The 16,379-nt window shown below is 41.8% G+C and overlaps 1 protein-coding gene across 1 annotated transcript in view; it reads right to left on the bottom strand.

Annotated features, from left to right (window-relative positions):
- Nucleotides 1-937: 937 nt before the first annotated feature.
- The window catches only part of SEMA6D (semaphorin 6D), a 52,791-nt gene continuing 37,349 nt past the window's right edge, over nt 938-16,379 (bottom strand). Inside the window, exons 2-19 of the mRNA XM_029952496.1 lie at nt 15,283-15,445; nt 14,769-14,880; nt 14,147-14,207; nt 13,985-14,047; nt 13,775-13,876; nt 13,459-13,549; nt 12,881-13,000; nt 12,098-12,186; nt 11,145-11,362; nt 10,904-11,035; nt 10,460-10,615; nt 10,195-10,368; nt 9,253-9,393; nt 9,080-9,157; nt 8,489-8,589; nt 8,073-8,129; nt 6,450-6,617; nt 938-4,678 (exon numbers count right to left, since the gene is read on the bottom strand). Coding sequence (XP_029808356.1) covers nt 3,390-4,678; nt 6,450-6,617; nt 8,073-8,129; nt 8,489-8,589; nt 9,080-9,157; nt 9,253-9,393; nt 10,195-10,368; nt 10,460-10,615; nt 10,904-11,035; nt 11,145-11,362; nt 12,098-12,186; nt 12,881-13,000; nt 13,459-13,549; nt 13,775-13,876; nt 13,985-14,047; nt 14,147-14,207; nt 14,769-14,880; nt 15,283-15,391 — 3,261 coding nt within the window. The 5' untranslated portion in view covers nt 15,392-15,445 and the 3' untranslated portion in view covers nt 938-3,389. The remainder of the gene's footprint in view (nt 4,679-6,449; nt 6,618-8,072; nt 8,130-8,488; nt 8,590-9,079; nt 9,158-9,252; nt 9,394-10,194; nt 10,369-10,459; nt 10,616-10,903; nt 11,036-11,144; nt 11,363-12,097; nt 12,187-12,880; nt 13,001-13,458; nt 13,550-13,774; nt 13,877-13,984; nt 14,048-14,146; nt 14,208-14,768; nt 14,881-15,282; nt 15,446-16,379) is intronic.

Genomic DNA, 16,379 nt, shown 5'->3' with positions numbered 1-16,379 from the left:
ACCAGGAAGAAAGCCTTGCTGCCCACCAGCTGTAAAGAGGGGCAGATCGCCCTCCCACCTACGTTTATTGTCATGAGGGGATCCTTGCAGCCCCTTCCTCACATCTCTAGATGACAGCGAGCCATGAGAGGAGTGAAAAGGGACCCTTGACACCACTGAACTAATATTAAAATACAGCCCCCAAATTAGGTGACACCATGAAAGAGAGCAAGGCCCCAGACAGGAATATGGCAACTCCTGCTTCTGTAGAAATACTGCCAGGGCTCTTGGAGAAAACCTGGCCCGGGAGGAGGTAGAGATGGGCTTCACTGAGGAGCAGCAGCTGGAAGCAGGAGCATAGAGATTGCTGCAAACACTCCCATCGTCCCTCCCAGAAATTTCGTGACACACTCAACACCCACAACAGGCCATGACAGCGGCCGCCAACTCATTCCGTGCCGAGCGAAGGAGCAAATGGATTCAAAGTTTTATCTTCCATTTCAATATGGGGGAAATGTATCTCCTAATATAGTCTATTCAATTAAAACAATGGAATTGAGAAATGCCAGGTACCAAACAGTAAGAAATGTTTATAGGAACCTGGTCTGCCAGCTATCATTTTGGACTAAAACGACATTAAAATTTTCATGTGGGAATACAAATCATGAATTTAAAAAATGTCTGCTGAACTAGATATGCGGACGAGGTGAGTCACTGGTACGCCTGCCTCACGCATTTGACTGCTGAGCAGCATAATTCATCTGGTTTTCGGACTGGTTTCTCAGTTTTTCAGTATCAGCTTTCCACGAAGACAATGGTGGTCTAACCCTGACCAAATAGCAAACATTCCAGATAAGCATATTCTGGTGCATTTTAAAAGAAACTCTCACTGGTGTTGATGGACTATAAAATATTTTTAAAACATGGTTAAGTCATAAACCTCTTCAATACCAAGAGGCAGGGTATAATGATTTATATATTTTATTTTGACTTTACATGCGGTGTTAAAAACCCAAAGTACATATTATTTACACATCCACAATACAAGTTTACAAGATATCTATACATGTTAAAGTACTCTATAAAACAGTATAGAGCCACTTCACTTTAGGGTTACTTTTTATGCCGTACCATTAAAAAAGATACAATCTGTGTTTACCTTTGCACAAATGGATAAAGCATTTAAAAATTAAATTAACAGGATAGAGACTAGATTTTATGTTAGAAATTTCAACATAAATACTGATCAAACTCACATTACAAACTACAAGGCAGCACAATGTTACAAAATGTTATCTGGGTTCACATAGAGTTACTGTTCCATTTTCCGCACGCTGGGATTAATATTGGTAAGGTGAAATCAAACGCGTTTGTTGGTGGTGGACTGAGTAGTGTTTATCGTTGGTTGGTTTAATTTATGATTAATCTGTAATATTTTAGTTGCAAAGCTGAAGTTTTTCCAGAACAGAAGTTCTAGCTTTTGAGCTTCCAGAGATCTCAGGGAATCACATTCTTTAGAAAGCAATATTCTCAAAGGAAAAGAATAACTCTATCCATACTCTATAATCTGTATAAAAATGCTCTGGTCTTCTGCAACCCGTCCTCCCCCAAGTCATATGTATCATCAGTGTTATCACAAGAAATCAGTTGAACTTATTTGTCTGACTTAAGTCAGGAGCATTCCTCTGCCTTGATACTTTCTAGATTAGGTTCAATAAACCATGGTGTGGTGTGCAGCATACTAACTGCATCAGGGTTACACGCGATCAGCTGTAAGTGGCTTCTGCAAAAACTATGGATAAATGACTATGGTTTCCGCAGGTGTCACATTACCAGAGAAACCTCATTTGACTTCACATTATCACTGTTTCATCCTCAGGAAAGCAGGAGTGGAATGTTTATCATGGCAAAGGACGTAATGCTGCTATTTGGGTGGATTGTTTCACAATTAATTGTTCTAGGTTGTTTTAACGATTTTTTAAAAGTCTTTTCAGGTGCTGGTTGAAAAACATTTACAACTGGCACTCGGCCAATGATGTGCTATACTGAAAACACTTGACATATTTTAGTACTTCTATCATTCTCATGAATAAGGCACAAAATGCACAGATTCAGGTAAACTCACATGTAATATTTACAGTATATTGTCATTACCTGCATGACTTTGAAGAAAACTCTCATATAACACAACATAGACAACATGATTGCACCACTGTTCGGTTTTCATAGACTCTCTCTCTTAGGCCAATTATAATCGCTTTCACACTTCCTTCCTTTGTCTTCTGTTTTGTTTTGTTCATTTATCTTGGGGGTGGGAGGAGTTAAAGGAAGAGAAATTGTACTACATGGGAGAAACCAAACAACATAAAAATAAAACCTTATTAGTGTGTCCAAGGTTAAATACAGTGAGTCAGGCTTGGATTCACAGTGGACAGGTAAATTTTACTACTGAATACTGGTGGATAAATCAAGGATCCCTCTTTATATCTCTATCTCCTTAAGCTGGCAAGACTGTAATAGAAGTTTTAATGAATAGCAGCACAAAATTACTTAGAACTCTTACATTCTGGCATTGGGGACCATATAAGTCAAGTTAATCATTTTGACGGTCAGATCAGCCTTGATTTTATTTCCTTCTCAAAGCCGAACCCAATGGACTGCTGTGGGAAGAAGTTATTGTCTCTTGTTCAGTCATGCGCAATGTAAACAAGTCCATAGCACAAAAGATGCAATGGGCACCAGAACAAATCCTCGTGGGTACAGAACACACACACACACAGACACACAGACACACACACGTGCACACACACACACGCACACACACACGCACGCACGCACACACGCAACACAGTTCATTGGTGGCATGAAAAAAAATGCCACCCTTTGAAAAAAAAATGCTACAGTTTGGGTCAAAGACTGGATTTTTAGCAAATTGTTTGGTAATCTACAAGTTCATTTCTTTGAGACATTACCATTGTTTTTTGACATTTGTGCAAGAGGCAAGGTGAATGCATACAATTAAAATGTTCACATTTAATGGGAAGACCACACATCATGGTAGTCTAAGTTGAACCCATTTTCAAGTATTTGCTCACAGATTTCTTCTGAGTACTGTATCAGCTCTCTATACTGGTAAGGTAGCCCCTGGGAGCTACACATCTCTTTAGCTTCAAACAAAAGAAATGGAATGACCAGCACCTTCCTTTGTTTTCAGACAAGTACACAGAAACTTTGCTGTAGTAGCTACATGTGGCAAGTTCTGATGTTGCCAAAGTTAGAAAGAGTTTCTTTGGCCACTTGGTTCTCTTAAAATACAAGGGAGTCTCTTGTCTTAAGGTACCCTTACAACATCATCCTCTCAACAACATGGACAGGATAAAGCCACACGGAGAATAGCACACACTTGAGGCCTAGTAAGTGTATTTGTTCAGTGGTCTGACAGACGTGGTTTGAGGAACAAATGAAGGCTTTGGTGGCACATCAGGTTTTAAGGACGGTGTCCTCTTTAGTCCCGTCCTAGGAAGGGTGCCATTACTGGTATAGCTGCTCTGTCTGGAGAGGGAAGGCTGCAGATGAACACTCACTGGTGTTCCCTGAATATAGTCCACCTTTGCCCCCGTAGGGGTGGGCATGTACCCTCCACGGTTCATACTCGGCTGTCTAGATAACAAAACACCATTAGGTGAGTTTAAGTTTTTAGGCATAGCAGATATAGAGTGCCTCTGGGAGGAATTTTTGTGATAACCCCTTTGTCTTTCCAGAGAAGTCATTGGGACCCCAGGAGTGGTGGGGACGTCCACTCGCTTGGTTGGGCTGTTTCTGGGGAGAGTTGAAGGAGGAGAGTACAGTGATGCCTCCCGGTTAGGGACCTTGGGCGGGACCTCAGCCATAGGTCCCACAGGATCCAGCATTAGGGTCTGGTGGGCCATCTGGATACCTCCCATGATGGCTTTGGGGTTGCTATTTGGGTCATTTAGATGCTTTAGGAGATCATTGAGAGTATTTCTGGAATCCACAGAACGCCGGTGATCTCTCTTACTGGACGACTTTGTAAGTGGGTGGTCAACGTTTTGAAGCTTCTTTTCAGCTTTGTGAGCATTGGAGTTTGAGAAAGATGTGTTGTAGTCATGAGTAGCATTAGGAAGAACAATGGCACTGGGGATATGCCCATGACTTAATGGGGAATGGGGTGGTGGACTAGAAGGAAAAAACTGGGGGGTTTCTTTCCTTGATGCCCCATGGCCATGGGCCTTGTCTGAGTGGCTCTTCATGGCCTGCAGGGTCTTCTGGTGAAGCACAGGTGTAGACTCAGGTGTGGGGAGAGCAGCCAGTTCGGGAGGTTGGCCCCGATGGTCCATTACCATGGATTTAGTATCTCCACTGGGTGGCAGCTCTTTCCGACTGGTCAACAGGTTACTATACAATTTGGGAGAATCAATATTCTGTTGATATTCCTTAACTGGGCTGTCAAAGAGACCATTCAGCTTGGCAAAACTTCCACTGGAGTCTGTGCACGACTGGGCAGATTCTGCATCTTTATGAATCTTTCTGTTTTTCCGAACGAACATGTCGCGATAGCAGTATACTGCCACCCCTGCAATGAACGCACCCAACACAAAAGCGGCAAAGACACAGGTGATGAGGACGTTCATGTGCACCATCTGGTTGGACTCTCCAGACTGGACTTCCCAGCGCACACCTGCAACAGACACGCAGGAGAAGAGTCTGAGTGAGGCGCTTCTCCGCGACAGTATCAGCCAGCAAACGGCCTCCCGTGAACCACCACTACTGCCACACGGTCCTTATGCTTAGCTTGGAGGGTCAGGAAGACTATCAAAGTCCATCTATATATTTTTCTTTAATCACGACCGGATCCCAGAGACATACAGGAGTGCTGCGAGTGCCGGGATCTGTACGTGCCTGTCTTTCTCCCCCTGAATCCTTGTAAGTAGTTTCTAACATCCAAAACTCCAAGGTTTGTTTTTGTTTTTTTTTTTTTTTTTGCCTATAAATTAAGAGTTAGAAAGTATGTATTTTCTAAATGGCCAATTTTTAAACTTAAGAAATGTTTCGCCTCATGATTTTCTCCTAATTCATGAATCAGGATTAAAGGGCAGCCGCTGGGATTAGGAAATGTATGGATTGGCATGAACATACATTATGCTAAAATAATTACGCTGATGTACCTATGCTATCTTAACTAGAATAAAGACACACAATTGGTTCCCACATTAAAAGCACCTGCTTGGTCACTGTTAGCTACAAACACAGTCTTTCATGTTTACTTTGATAATTTTTTTCATTCCACCTTGAGGTGAAGTACTCTTGAATTGCCTGCTATGAAAGAAATCCAGACAGTCTAAAGAAGTTTAATATGTATCCGTTAAGTAATATTATCCAATTGTCTTGAGCTATTTAAGAAATATTCAAGTTAGACTAGAAGAGTAAATTAGTTTATAATTATTGGGGCTTTTAATGCAACCACAGACATCTAACAGTCAACCCAAGAAATGTTAGTTTAAGAGGTATCCAAGTCTGTTACATGCTCTAGGCAGTTGTCCAGTATAAGGTAAGTCAGAGGAATTCTGAAGATTCTGTTGCTTCAGGTTAGTACTAAGGCCTTTGGACATTAGTTGTTTTTAATCAGTGTTCGGGATTATGGCATTCAGTGTCATTGGAAAAGGCAAATAAAGAAATGTAGAAAGAAATGATATTACTAAAGAAAACAAAACAGAAAGAATGATTACAAAATTGCTTACAATGAAAACATATAAAACCCAAATCAACAGATGTAAATCATAAGTGACAATGCACTGGCAAAAAAACTGATTGGAAACCTGATACCATAGTTTACTAAGCACCAAAGAAAAGATACCCCGCCTCCCCCCACATAAGATGTCTAATACGCTACCGCATACAGGCATCTGTTGTATAATTGCTTCTATTAAGGGCGGAAAATGATAGTTATGGACTGGTGTTCTGTTATGTCTTATTGCTTGTGCCATTCAAGCAAATTACTAGCACCTCCTTTCATATGTAGCATATTAGCAAATATCCTTTTCATATTGCATTTGGAATCAAAGTTAAACAGAAGGCTGGGAAAGGCTTTTAGACAAAACAGCTGATATCAGGATATTTGCAATTAATGAGTTTTGTGTTTTGATATTGTTGGGGTGGCCCTGGAAATTCTCTGACATTGAGCAGACTCTCAACGTCTTCAGGCAGAAACCGACACAGATGAGACTGGTGACTACCTCTTTCTTTCACAGCTTCCCACCTCTTTCATCTGTGAAGGAATGCACTCTGACCCAGCACAGAAAGCAGAGGGAGGTGGCCAGAGGAGGTGGCTTGAAGGACAGCAGGGCTCTGTTTCAGTTCACCTCCGGAAAACCTAAGTCCACCAGCTCCTCAGAAATATCAGGAATCAGGTTTCCACTCAGCGAGAGATGAGTTCCCTGGTGAGGCCTTACCCTTTGGGATACCTGATAAAGGATCAGTAAAATCAGAAGTGTTTGGGTCATCTTGAACTACAAATTTCCGGGAGCTCGTCAGTTTAGGTCTCCAGGGATCAATCACTTTAGGTGTAATTTCTGGGATACTTGCCATTGTGGTAACAGATGATGAAGATACCTCCATGTCTGTGGTGGCAAACAGATTTTTATTAACGTGGGTAGATTTTTTTCCTGACTGGTCTGTTGCATTTGTAAGTAAAGTTTAAGTCAATTTTATGAGAAATCCTGTTCTATGATTCCATTAAAAAACACATCCAAAGAGACTACACCAAATTGCTCTCTTGCAAGGGAAAAAGAAAAACTAAAAATTAACAAAAAAGACACATTAAGCAGATTTCAGAATTAAACACATTCAAAACACTTCTACCGAAGCACCTCTGGTGATTAATGACCCTCATGGAATGGGTAATACAAATCCCAGAGATTAACTGCTTTGTTCTCGTCATTTTGTGAGACTGCATCATTTCCTTTCTTTTTGTGTGCACATTTAAAAGCATTTCCATGGACAGTTGGAGACTGTATCCTTCACTAGGGAACCTAGCGTAACTTCATCTGGAAACACCTGGTTATGTCCATGTCAATGCTTGGTTTTTGACCTGATAAAGCAGGTTTCTCTGATTTACCATGGACTTCCCATCCCTCTGTGCACTGAGGCCTCACGCCATCCATGGAAAAGCACCGAAGCAGGGATGAACCTTGCCTGTACCTTTCAAAATGCTCGGGGAATTTATTCCAAAGAATTAGCATCAACTCATGCAAAAGAAATGGCATTTGTAAGCTGGATAAGGATGTTCTGATATATAAGACCTGTCATCCTTTTCTCCCTTCTGAGGAATAAAACTGCTGTGAGTTTTAGAAGCAGCAATAGGACCGGAAGAAACTTAACCTCTTCTCATGTGTGTTACTGATTTCCACAAAGTAGACTTGCCCTCAGGATGTGAGTGTACGATTTTAGATTAAAATTCTGGAGACCCCCATTCAGACTGGTGCGACGGTCACAGATGAACTCCAGAACAGATACAGAGGGTCGTCGAAGACCTTAATACATCAGATACCAGCTTCATTCAACGGCAGCCTTTGGCACAACACTGAGACCACGACATCAAAGATTCCCAGGAGCCCCATAAACCATTCAAAAAAGATGTCTACAATGTATAAATACACATTTTGGGGAAATGTGTATTTGTTTACTAGGTCTTAGGAAAGGTAAGGAAAGAAGGGGGGGATAATGAAATTCTGCCATCCATTGAATATAGATGGCTAGAGGGAACATCCACAATGCACGAGGGTGAGAGAGAAGAAAGCCTGGGTGGGCGGGCGTGCAGCTGGAATGCAGTCTATGTGAATCTGCTTGATTTTTCATACGGGATGTGCCTTGGTCAATGATGAACTGTTAACATGCTACACAGGGTGGAGTGCTGAGTAAGAAAAAAATCTTTCAGTACCATCAGTGGGATCATGAGTCAAAGCAGAAACATGAAGGGCTGCCAAACTGCGCAAAAGGAGGGGAGAAGGAGCTGAAAATGCTGAACTGAAGGAAAGAAAAGGTTGTTAATTCAAAAAAATTAAAAAAAAACTAACCAGATGTTGGACCGCCAAATATTTTGTAATCTGGTGTAGTTGAAGTAGGCAAAATTTCTAAAAGAATTAAAGGAACAAGTAATCAGTAAAAAGTAACCAAAAGAATGCAAAAATTTATGAATTCCAATTAACTAAAAAGGTCAAAAGAAAAGACTATAAATAAAAAAGATTAACCTACTGGTTAGACTACCTCTCTCTAGATTTTCTACAAAATAGTAAATGGTGAAGGAAAAAAAAAAAGGTGAGATTCTTCTCTACTGTATCCCCATGACCAAACAGCTCAGCTTTTGCGAAGTTTAAGTTAAATGCTAGGTGGTTATGTGTCCTGAGTCATTAAAAGGCTGATTGTAAAATAATGTTCACGTGCAAATGTGGTTAAAAAGAACTGCCAGGAGGGAAAGAAGACTCAGTCTTACCATGGCAGTCCCCTAGGTGGGCCGTGTTGCCGTATTCTGTGTCTTGTTCATATCCTCCAACGCTGTGGTTATGGAAAGCAAAGAAGTCTTCGGTTAACAGCCTTCATAGGGACACAAGTGACAACCAGAGCAGAATCAAGAACACAGACGGATTAGTAAGAATGGGCAGAGAGAAAAAAATGGACATTTCAACATAGCTTGCTAAAACGAGACTTTCTGTTCAACATCTGGCCACTAAAATGTTTGAGAGAGGAGAGAGAATTGTTTTCTCTCTTCATCCATTTTCTTTAGGCATCACACTGTTTACAATATCCCTTCCTTCTTAAAAACTCCCGATTTTCTTTTTTACTTCTCCCATATGAAAGAAAGAAAGAAGGAAAGAAGTAAAGAAAGAAAAGCTCCATATAAAGAAGGAAAGAAAAAACTTCTCCATATAAAGAAAGAAAGAAAAAAGAGAAAGAAAATGAAGAAAAGAAAGGAAGAGCAAAAGTAGTATTATTGGAATTCTTTAACATATCTAGCTTTAGCGACCCTAGAGAAGACAGAGACAGCTCTCAGAAGCCCTCAGCTAATGTGACAAAGCACACTTACAGCATCCCTGGGGTCACTCTGCCACAGGCCCCCTGGCTTAACCAGCCACAGTATGGGTCCCGAGATGCAATACAAGACCTGTGTAAAACCAAACAGAACATAACTTGGATTTTCTCATCATTGAAGGTCAAGATGCTGCAAGACTCACAGCAAGTAAAGAACTGTCAGCTTACTTTTTACAGGATCCATAACGCTCACAGCGACTGAGGGGGAGGCGAATAACGCAGCTAGAGAACGCCACATACACAGCGTGATGATCTTTATCCAACTGCAGTGAGATGACCCTTCTGTCCTCCTCATTCTCAGAATTACACCTGTATTTTGGGATGCATTTTGAAGCTATATGTTTAGTAAATCAAAAGCTAAATGAAATATACAAGTGGAGTTTGGCTTTGCAATTACTAAGAGCTGAGAGATCCTCAGGAATGTTCTCCGTAGCAAACCAGGTGGGTACATGGTTTGGGAAGTCAGAATTCTGTTGTTCAATTTCAGATGCTCTGCACAGTTGATTAAATTTCAGGTTGGACAAAGAGTTTTTTTTCAGATGGCTTTCCTATTCTGATGACCAAAAGGAACTATGTGAAGTCCATGTTAGACTATAGGGAAGAAAATGGACAGTCTTTCAATTCACCTAAATTATGCTCTGCTAGATGTTTCTAGATCTCTCTTTAGTTTCCTTGGCTCCATTTCCATCACCTATTTCTTGTTTGTTTTAGTGGCCAATTATTCTTTTATATCAGAGGTTGGAAGAATTGCACTGCACGCGTGTGCATGTGTATACTTGCAACCAACCGTCTGCAGCAGGTGGCATCCTGAAACATACGTGTAAGGTATCAGGGGTGGTGCTAACACGTTCTCCTTGCCCACAGGTGCACAACGGGGGCTGAACTTTTTAAACCCATCCCCTGCCCACCATCTGAGCCCTAGTGGACTCAGGAAGAACAATAAACTTGGGATTTATTTCAGTGAGGGATAAAAAAATAAAAACCCAAACCCAAAATACTTAATATGCCAAACCACTGCTAATTTCGAGGACTGAAAGGAAATTGCTAGATGAAACACACACCGGAAGGCTTTGAGCAGTGCTGAAAAGCATTCTCGTAAAATACACCTACTTTGCGTGGTTGTACGCTTCAATCTCTTCCAGTAATACACTGTCATTCAAAGAGAAAGGACTGGTCTTTGCCAAAACTTTAAGCACCACGCCAGCTTCAGAGCCAACAAAGATGACTGTATAGTTCCGGTGGGGCCCAGCAGAATGGTCAACGGCGACGGCCGTCAGTCTGTACCTGCCAGAGGAGGTATGCCAAGTCAGAGGGGGAGGCCGACAGGAAGAGAGGGCCTTCGATGGCGGAGGGCTGCTCCTTCCTGCAGTCTTACCTGATCCGAGTCTTCGTGAACCAGGGCTCATCGGCGATGGGTGGGACGGCAGAGTCCATTAGCGGGTGGGATTTGATGAATGACAGGGTTTCATCAGGGAAACTGATGGAGGTTTCATAAGCTTCAGCAAGGCCATGCTTTGCACAACAGCCAGGCCTGAAAGGAAAACAGTGTGTTTTTTCCCCTCACAAACTGTATCTATGGAATAAGTGTCCATTCTGCAAGAAGAGGCCAAGAAAGAGAGGAGAATGAGCGAAACCAAGGAGCTCTCCCCCTGAGCTCAGCGGGTCCTCCACGTTTACCCCTGCAGCTCTGTGTTTACTGACTTTGCCCAGGGACGGCTCCTGGCATGGATGCTGGCCCCCTTGCTCTCTGGGGATGGATGCTTCCAGTGACCAGAGGGTTCTGGTAAAGACAAAAACACTTTCTGTCTTTTTTCTTTACCTTGGCTTTGGTACTTTGTCCTCAGGGACTGCTGTCCAAACAGAATCTGGGGTTTTCTGTTCTTTAAACCGTCCTTTGAATACTTTTTCAATGTCATCCATGCTAAAGGCACACACTGCAGAACCAGGAATGCTGAAAAGGGAGAAACCATCAGGAAGAGCATCAGGCAATCATAGGCCCACTCTTGGGTCCCTCAGGCCAGCACAGAACAGCTTTTGAAGTGCCAGGGATCTGTCCTCACCTGTTGAGCTGTGTGGTAAACACCCCGACCACAGTGGGGATGCCATTGATTTGTATTATGTCTGTGATAGACTGCAGGACATCAAAGTAGAAAAACGAATCTCCGGGGACAGAACAGTTAAGCCGAGCCTTCAGAAACGAAGTCCAGTGTTTCTCCAGGACCCGCTGGGAGCCTCCCATGTCATTTTTACATATGCGGGCCACACGGGAATAGACAGCCTGCCCAAGGGACAAAAGCAAAGCAACAGGGTTATGCGCTTGGAGGGGGAATGGAATCAAAAAGCTGCAATTTAAGGGCGGGACACAAAAATGCTAAAGATATGTCTGGCTCCAAAGAATCTAGCAATCTTCTCTCTAGGGATTTGTACAGTTAGAATGTAAACTCGTTTTACCTGTATGGGAAAAAAAAGGCCATTTTCCTGTTCTGCCAAACAAGCTCCCCGAGAAGTGAGCTATGGAAATGCCTGGGAGAATGCAAACCATTCCCACACTTCGCCTCCTACCTTGTTTCTTGTATTGTTAATGAAATGTGCTGTCCTTAAACTTGGCATAAGGACGCTGTGACACTTTCAAATTGCACTGGCTTTTGCTGAAGCACTCGAAATTGAAAAGGGGCCTCTACTTTCCATTCTGTCTTTTGAGGCCGAGAAAGAATAAACTACCAATAGATTTCTAAAGTGTTAAAGCAGCATCCATAGCTCAAGGGTGCCTGAAGAACACTCTGTGTAGTGACAGAAAAAACGAAATCTCCTCAAGGCCCAAGGCTGCTGTTCTCACTCTGGCCATTGTTCAGATGTTTTCCAGCAATTATTCTCATGATAACCAACTCACTTCTCTGCACTTGGCCCTAAATGCACTGAGCGCTGAAAAATACACACAGAGCATAACTCTACCAAAGTGGGCTCGATTCCATGCAGTCCAAGTCCATAATATGAGTCAAGTGCATATACTTGCCTTGCCTAAATTATTATGTTCTACAGCAATTTCTCGAAAGAAGAAATAGACATAGTTTCCATATTCTATGGCATGAAGAAAATGTGGCTCTGAAAGAAAAATTGAAAACAAACTGGTTCCTAAAGGATAATTCAATTAGCATAAGACCCCAGCTGCTAGGCATGACTGACAGACATTGTATAGCTACATACAAGCCAATGCGAGTTCCAATCCACCCGTGAGGCTCGAGGACTTCCGATATGGGTGTGTGGAAGCTTCAAGGAACCCAGAGTCTTTAATGTCAGCTAATGGACTGTAAAACGCCTACGGGAACTGAACTACAGCAAAGGTCCTTGTTTCAACAGATTTATTCATTAACCTATTTAACTAGGGAAGAAAACTTACATGGAGAATTAAAAAAATCTTGATATCTGGACTCCAAAGAAGAAGATGGCTCTGCAGATACAAACTACTCGATTCTCACTATTAACTCTGCAGGACAGGTAGGTGGGCGTGGACCAGGAGCATTGTGTGCATTTAGAAGTAGGCACATTGACACACAGAAATGAGGTCTCTCTTTTTCGGAAGTCACTAGGATAAAACCGTAGATGACTCTACTTCCCTGACATGGCTCCTAGTCTCCTCTTTCCTTGTCAATGCTCTCGTTCACAACTGAAGCAACCTGTACGAGGCCGCAGTGAACAATATAAAGTCATGCACTGAGCCTCCTGATGCCATGGCTCCTCTTCCCACTTGGCCATCCCACTACCCTTGGAGTCACACAACCCTGCTTTCCAAAGGTACCTTTTATCCATTTGGAATCATATTTTATTGTACGAAGGGCAGATCCATCACCCATGCTTCGATAAATAACAGCATCACTGGCCAAGAAGTCAGCCACAGTGGCCGAATACAGCTTCCCATCTGAAACCAGAGTTACAGTTTGGGTAAGACGACCATGATAATTCTGTAGCGTGTTATCCTATGTAGTGCTTTCCTCCGGAGTGCTGTCACCTGTTACCCTATGTATACAAATGTATATCCATATGTACAAATAAACCTAGATCTGATGCTCATAATCAACCTGCAACAGGTTGGCCCCTGGTATTACCTTATTTTATCAATGAAAGATCTAAGTATCAAAAAGTTAAGCAACTTATTCAGGGTCACTGACCTAGCTAACAGCAGGGCCAAGTGTCAGACTACTTATAAGATGTTCACTTTTAATTTCTCTTCTTGGAAAATTTGTTTTCATAGCTCCTAGATGTCAACACACCTATCTCAAGGTAGCTACCCCAGTTGTGAGCTTTTTTCTTCCTTTAAATTCCTTTTTACTTGCAATGTCATTAATCATTTATATTCATTACACTAAAGGATCTTACCAGCAAAAAGGGCAACATTGGTTTGTCTGGCATCAAATGGGCATCTTGCCAAGCCACTAATTTCCTCCCCGTCATATTCTAAGGTATTCAACTATAAAAGAAAAATAAATAGCCAGTGTCATATCTGTTCAATGTACCTGTTTGAAGGCAATGCTGCTTTATGTGTACTGAAATTCTATTTGAAGAATTTTGTCTTTATTCTTCCATAGCATTAGAGATAAATGGATTAGAGCAGAGAGGATTCAGCCCTAACAGCATGGCCGTGAGGAAGAAAAAAAAGTTGGTACAGAAAGCACACCATATGAAATATACTTACCCTATAGTATCTACACATGGGATTAAATGCATTGGTACCACATACAAAAACCATCTCGTCGTTTCTTGGGACAAATACTTTAATAAAGTTGTGGCATTCATCCTAAAGAAAGTAAAAATTCAATTAATATTAGACATTCCCTAGGCGGACACTGTGGGATGAAGCCCACATAAAGACTAACCCGGGCAGACACTCGTCTGTTTTACTTACTTTATGTTTGCCTTTCATAGCACAGTTTTCTCGGTCCTGTTGTCTTGACCGCCACGTCAGTTTCTGTAGTAATCAGGTGAAACCAAAGCTCAATATTTTAACTGAAAAATGTTGGACATTATTCAAGTTCTGAGGGAATGCAAATAAATTTCACTCACTCACCTTGTTCGGGATGACTTCTGTTTTGGGGATTTCATTCAAGTTTACCGTATAAACTTGATCCCTGTTGGAAACAAGGCAGTACGTCATATCATGCGAATGCATAAACATGCTAAGCTGCCTCTTCTTATTTGATTTTTACAGATCTGCCTTTATTGTATTTTGGAGATCATTTGGATTTTCTCTGTCTCCCACAAAGTCAACAAAGAGTACTTTTTCATTAGTGAGATGCTTTTATACATCACCGTGGCTAGAGAGCAAAGAACGCTCTTCTCTTCAGGCATGGGTCAAACTGCTACTTGGTATTAGCATAGACATACTTCTAATATTTGCTTGAATAATTCCAAGTTAAAAAAGAACAAAGAAAGATTTTTTTCTCCTGCTGCTTTAGGAATAAAGAATGGTGTGTGATTCCTTGATGGCAGTAATAAAACAGCACCGCTGAAGGCTCTAGCTTTGTATTTTGTTCCTGGTACACAGCACTGCCTCTTCTCAGTGAATATTTTTGGCTACTTGCAATTTTTGATCACAATCACATATTAGTTTTTCATGAACTAGACACATTAATGCAAGCACCACAAGAGAAAAGAATTTTAATCTAATAAACCAACGAGAGGAAAATTACCTGCCAGCAATATAAAGTGTGTCTCGAATTTTCAACATCAGCTGGAAGTCCAGCCTGTGCTGGGATTCATTGCCTGAAGGGCGTCCTCTAAAGACCGGATATTGCCTTGAATCTGCAAGGAAAAATGGGCTAACCCATCAGTCAGGATTATGGAGCTGAAGAATCAATATACAGCATTGATTAGCTGTATATACTAGTTGTAGAAGGGTCTTAACTAAATTCCTCTCTTAAGGTCTTGAATATAAATGAATGAAAGACGGGGAATGTGAGCAAATCGTCTTTTTCTTTTAACTGGAAATATATAACCTCCACATGGAGTGCTTTAGAAAAGCAGCCAACAAAGCTGTCCCACTTTCTCTAAACACTAAGAAATGATTATGGATAAATTAATATGCAAAACATTGATTAGGCATAAAAAGAAACACCTCTCCTTCTAAAAACAAATGCACCTAGAAAATGAAAACCAAACAAAGTTCCCTTCTCATAAGAGGGGACTGGTCTGAAGGTTACTTACAGTGATAGTCGACTGTATTAAGGGGCTCATCATCTTCTGGAAAGCTGACTGCCCTCAGCTGGGAAACCATCAGGAGCAGCATGTAGGCACAGAGCAGGAAGCACCTCATGGTGGGCCAAGGTGAAGTGAGCGCAGCCCCTCCTCAGAAATTCCACTTAGCTACCTGGAAAACAGAAACAATTTGGAAAGATCTCAATGGTGCAGTGAAACTTTCTCATTTGTAATCAGCTCCATGTGCACCACCAGCTCTCTCCAGTGCCCTCTTCCAGCCAGGAATCCGGACCGTGCTGGGTGAGGTATCTCTGAAAACACAGGCAAAAGATGGCGCCATGCCAGGCCTTATTAAAGCATCTGGTGAGCTTATTGAAGGTTTAGGCACATTTGCAAGAGTTTTTTTGAGCTAACTATGTATGTCATCACAGCAAGATCACCAGAACCACAAACAGAAACGCTGGCTGCTGACTTGGCAAGAAGATGGACTAAGTTGGGATTAGAATTTTAATTAAACTCCAATCTGCTTCCCTTCCCCCAGCCTGAAATACAACCAGTACAGCTTGCCTCTGACCCCACCCCCCACCATAAAATGTCCAAGCTGCCTCACAAATTTCCAGGGAGCTGAAGGTCTTGTCACCCCTCATCCGATCCTTGCTAAAGGCATTGCCAGATTCCCAGCATTACTCAAGCCTTAGCCCTAAATTCTTAAGTAGAACAGTTCCCTTAGCTTAGTAAGACCAATATGGAGGCAATGACATGAATGACATTGAGTCAGGGTGAAAGAGAATTAAAAGAAGTGAAATGATTTCACGATCTATCAATTAAGCAGGATAGCATTGAGGAGGCACAGCTGTCACCAGACCACTGGGGAAGTCGACCTTTTTACATAAAACCATTTGGACACAAACCAATACCCTAAGTAGGTCTGTCCTCTTAGCTTTATTGAACTTTAGAACTGTAGGGGGCCTTCGGGACCATCTAGTCCAACCCCCTCATTTTTCAGATGAGAAAACCAAGGGCTGGAAAAATTAAGAGACTCGTTGAATTTCAGGGAGCTATTTAGAGCATGATCAGTGTACAGACTCATATCAGATCCCCATCCA

This window comes from Suricata suricatta, chromosome 9 (assembly GCF_006229205.1).
Source record: "Suricata suricatta isolate VVHF042 chromosome 9, meerkat_22Aug2017_6uvM2_HiC, whole genome shotgun sequence".
Taxonomy (NCBI): Eukaryota; Metazoa; Chordata; class Mammalia; order Carnivora; family Herpestidae; genus Suricata; species Suricata suricatta.
Note: the sequence above shows the minus strand (reverse complement) of the source record. Positions and strands in the feature narration are given on the sequence as shown.